Source organism: Montipora foliosa, chromosome 3 (genome assembly GCF_036669935.1).
Source record: "Montipora foliosa isolate CH-2021 chromosome 3, ASM3666993v2, whole genome shotgun sequence".
NCBI lineage: Eukaryota > Metazoa > Cnidaria > Anthozoa > Scleractinia > Acroporidae > Montipora > Montipora foliosa.
In genome coordinates, this window is record NC_090871.1 from 19,193,207 (window position 1) to 19,198,206 (window position 5,000).

At 39.6% G+C, this 5,000-nt stretch overlaps 1 protein-coding gene across 1 annotated transcript in view; it reads right to left on the reverse strand.

Moving 5' to 3' along the window:
• The window catches only part of LOC137997011 (pyridoxal kinase-like), a 38,709-nt gene that overhangs the window by 20,635 nt on the left and 13,074 nt on the right, over positions 1–5,000 (reverse strand). The window contains exon 4 of the mRNA XM_068842689.1: positions 160–243. Within this exon, the coding sequence (XP_068698790.1) occupies positions 160–243 (84 nt within the window). The remainder of the gene's footprint in view (positions 1–159; positions 244–5,000) is intronic.

The window sequence follows — 5,000 nt, forward strand, 5'->3', positions numbered from 1 at the left end:
TCACTGCACGACGCTACCGCTGAACTACAACCTTTCGCCTTAAAGAAAACTGTAGCTTCACCAAGACAATTCATCAACTGAGAACGTAATAGTGTATACAGTATTAATCTTGATAATAACGCTCAAGGAGCAGAATATTAGATTTTTAACTGTACACACCAAATATAAGATTAGGGTTCGCTTCCCGTAGCTGGTGAATCACTTGAAGTAATTCCTCTAAGAATGATTTGGAACCAACGTAACCTGGAAAAGCGACGACAAACAACATGTTCATTAAGTTAATAATACAAAAAGTTCAACGCCATGCCGAAAATTTGTTTCATGAATTTATAGAAACTTCAAACATGTCAGTATTAATGAATTAACTCCCTCAGATACTTAAAGCACAGTAAACGTCTGACGTACTTAGATACATTTGCCACTCGAGTAAAATTGCATGGGTTAAAAAAAGAGGATTTGTCACAGAAAAAAAAATGTCCCACTGGCCTTAAAATAATTGATGGCTTTGTTACGACTTGTGGAGTTTACAAGTGATTTAATAAAGCAAACAATCGAAAGAAAATACGGCAATTAACAGAGGGAATCGAGAAGTTAACCTCTTAAAAAAAATAAGACCTATTACAAGTAACTATATAACTTTAGTATCACCCAACTAGTGGACTAATACAAATCCTGCATTTTGATTGGCTACGCTACTAGATGACTATTAGTAATAGTCCTCGAGTATCGAAAAGCGTGACGCTTTCTTTCGTTTCATTCCGGCCAAATAAATATTTCTTCAACTTGCATTCGCTAATTTTATTATTGCCTTTTCTGTCCAACTAGTTGGTTTAATTGTTAAATATCGTTCCCAATTAGCCAGTATCAAAAATACCATAATACTCTTTGCTTGTCCCTCCAAAAGTCTGCGTAAATATTGTTTCCAGTTTCCCTTAGGACCATCGTAAGTCCCAAGAGAAAATAATTACATTGCTAATGCAAAAGTCTGGATGGACAAACAAAGAGTATTATGGTATTTTTTATACTGGCTAATCTCAGCCTGTTGTTAGCCTTAGAAATACGAATGTAATGGAGAGAGTTGGTAATTTTCTTTAAAATAAATATACTGTGCAAAAGCTCACTGTTTTTGGCTTTGCTGGCCTTTTTACAATAACGCACGGCTCAGCGACCACGATGCATTGCTCTATGGCGAGCCTCGCTTTAAGGAGGAGTCAGTCACAGAACAAAGTGACCAACGATTATCGTCAAACATTTTGAAACTTGCGTCCTGTCTTGTGCTTAGGCCAGTGGTCATGAAGTGTTATTGGTAATCTCATTGGATTGAAAAAATGGCTTAGACCAATCGACCTGACATTTGTCAAGAAATTTAACCACCTTCAAAACATTAATCCTACATTTTCACCGTTTTAGCATAAAACATTTTTTTCAAGTGCTTATATATAACATATTCCTTTGATATACTGTAACTCAAAACGCCATTTTGTTACTGGGAAATTCCAAATTACGCAATGAAATCACCCTTGGCCTCAAATTGCCTTCTTCTTTTTTTCAACATAAGCTGTTCGTTCTATACGTACTTGTAGCAATATCTGCAACAGTTTCATACCCTTGGGCTATTAATGTAACCTTAACAACGATGAACATCATTCAGAATGCCCTGTCTCACAAACTTATTTGAATTTCACGAACGCCAAAAAAAGCACAAGAATAGCACGCGAACAGAGAGCACATGCTTTACCGAGTCTTGCTGTAGTTATAAATTAGATATGTCGATCTCTAACGAATTTACAATGAATGAATGGAAAAAATGAAGGGGAGAATAGAACGTTTCTCGCAATATTTCTCTTTCTCTTTAATTATTCAAAGAGCTATTAGATAACGGAATTTCAATTTGATCAAATGAATGCTTCGTTGGTCCGATACAGGCGTTGCGATAGTTGCTGCTTCACGACCACAACAATTTTGTTGCTGTGTTGACGACAACATTTAAGTAAGATTAACTTTTTCAGAAACAAAGCAAGTTTTGTATAAATAATATTGAGCGTTGAAGAGGGGGCACTGTTTCACTTTAAATGATGATTTCGAAGAAAAGTTATCCTATTGTACATGATTTGAAGCCAAGAATGGCTTCTAGGTGAGTGTACTTATGAGGACGATGTCGTTGGTCGCTGACATTTCGACAACCTAAGAGGAAGTCACCTTCAGTGTTACGTGGAAGTGTGTCGTCAGTCGTCTGTCAGCTCACAGACCAAAGAAATTATAAAATCGTCTGAAAAACATTTTCTTTTGAATCAGTGGCTTACTTCCGCTCGGGTTGTCGAAAACTGAGTCCAACACAACAGCAATCTTCCATAGGACTCGCTCACCCGCAAGATAAAATTTCCTTCAGAATTGTATCTGTAACCTTTGAATGGCAAAGGTAAAATAAGTCCAAGTATTTTGTTGTTGTTTTTTTTGGCAAGAACAAGGCCTAAGAACGTCGCCCAAAACCGCGCTTAAAAAATTTCTTTTAACTGCTAAATATTTGGCCCGCTGTATGTTGCTTCTGACCCGACTTCAAGTACAACGCTAGTTAGTGGCGTGGTCACCCTCGTTAATTCTATTTTCCAATAGATACACATCGTGTTTACATTAAAAGAATGCTCTTTTGGTTTGATAAAAACACTACTAAAGTTGCTGTGTCATTACTGTTGTTGACAATAAGTTTTAGAAACGATGAAAATGACGTTATAAATTCCTCAAAATTATTCATATGAACCTCAAGGCGTGGGCGAAAGAAAGGCTTGACTACCTATGGCAAGGGGAGAGAACTGTTATAACTTTCTTTTTCAGCTTTGATCGTCAGTCAGCAATCTTGCGCCGAGGATTCTGACGTCAAAGAAGTTCACTTGAGCAGCATTGCCTGACTAACTGAACATTTCGAAACATGGTCGCAGGTGGCATTGGTTTATTTCCTAGCATTTCTAGTTCTACAATGGTGAAACAAGCCATACTGTTTTCCCTGATTGGCATAAGTTTTATCGCTACTTGCATCGGCCACTGTAACGTTACCTGTGAAAGCAATGAAAGATGCTGTGGACATGCATGTGTCCAGGGATTAAGTTGTGTCGGTGTACCTTGTCAGACAGATTCGGATTGCGACCGACTATTTACCCTCGAAAGTTGCTGTGATAACAAATGCTATGGCTCTCTCAGGTGTCCCATCCGAATTGGTCGGAGCTGTTCGTCGGATTCCGACTGCTTCACCGGAGACATATGTTGTATTTCCAAATGTTTTAATCGGAAGAGCTGTCTTGGAGTCGCCTGTAGTCGCAACTCGCAGTGCTCCAAAGGACAAACATGTTGTGGCACTTGCCAAGATCGCTCAGATTGCGTCGGGGAATCGTGCCTCTTCGACAAGGATTGTCAAGAAGGAGAGGAAAAATGTTGCAGTCGCGTTTGTAAAAAGGGCGACAGTTGTCAAGCCAATTACCTTCCGGCAATCATCGTACCAACGATTGTTTTCGGTATAGCGACTATCGTGATTGGAATTTGTGGGTTTAAATATGTTCTCAGAAGAAGAGCCCAAATATTAGAGGAGATATCGCGAACACAGACCAACCGCAGCGGCACAGCTTTTCCGCCTGCAGCACAGATTGGCCCACACTTCAAGCCACAGCACAGCCAAGTATCCGTTGAGCCTCCCCCTAGCTACATTACAACAAAAACTACAGAATTCGGTGGAAGTTATGGAACCGAAACAGCCTGGTATTCACGCAACTAATGAAAAGACTATCATTAATTTCTTTCTTTCAGTATGCGGGCTGGTTATGTGAATCGTTTACATACTATTTTCCTTTAATTGTCATGTTTTAAGAAGACTATGGGAAATGCCCTGGGTCTTATTTCTTTATCGCTACAAGTGTGTATATTCTCGTTCATTGGTAGTGTAGTGAAAGAGCCTGATTTAGCACCTCTTGAATTCCCATGATTTTTCTTCAGATGCTACGATAATTTAGAGCGGTTTTCAAATGAGTGTCGTAAAACCAAAACCTAAGTAATTACTTTGGCCAATCAAAAAGGACGGAGACAATCCAGTAAACCAATCAAAACTCGAAGTAATTACATGTAGCCGACACAAAGCGCGGGAAAATGTGCACGCGTGAGCCACGACTGGTTTTGGTTTCACTTCTGATTGGTTTTGAACCAATCACTGAGTGAAGTAAATGCAAAACCAAAGCAATTCGCTAATTACTTTCGACACTCAATTGAAAACCGCTCTAATTACACGTAGCCGACACAAAGCGCGGGAAAATGTGCACGCGCGAGCCATGATTGGTTTTGGTTTCACTTCTGATTGGTTTTAAAAAATGGCGCGAGAACTTTGAACCAATCACTGAGTGAAGTAATGCAAAACCAAAGCAATTCGCTAATTACTTTCGACAATTCTTTCGACACTCACTTGAAAACCGCTCTCTTCTCGTTCATTGGTAGTGTAGTGAGAGAGCCTGATTTAGCACCTCTTGGATTCCCATGATCTTTCTTCAGATGCTACGATAATTTATTCGCCGAGATGATCGTCAGAGGTGTCTGAAGGCCAGTTCTTTGTCTTAATTCCGCTAACCTTCCCTGCTTCGCATCACTCATATGTTTCTGTGATCCTTCCGCTGTGTTCTCTTTTTCCTACCTCGGATATTCACGTGGCTTGTGGGTCTTCATAGCCTGCAGAGCAGGCGAGATTTCTTCGAGCGAGCGCTAATATAATGGCGGTCGCAAGATTGTAACGCGAACTCGACCGGCCCAACAAGACGCCTGCACTGCATGCTAGGTTCTTCATTGCTTGATACTTTCTTAAAATACGATTTAATGCCACAAAAAGTGAAACATAATGCATTTATATAAAAATACTTCAACCGTTTGCCAGCGAAGACAATAACTTAATGTTTCCCCCGAAAAGCGCTCCGATAGTCTTAACATATGCTGCTAATCAAAAGAAACTTCTACTTCGGCCGAAAAAGTAT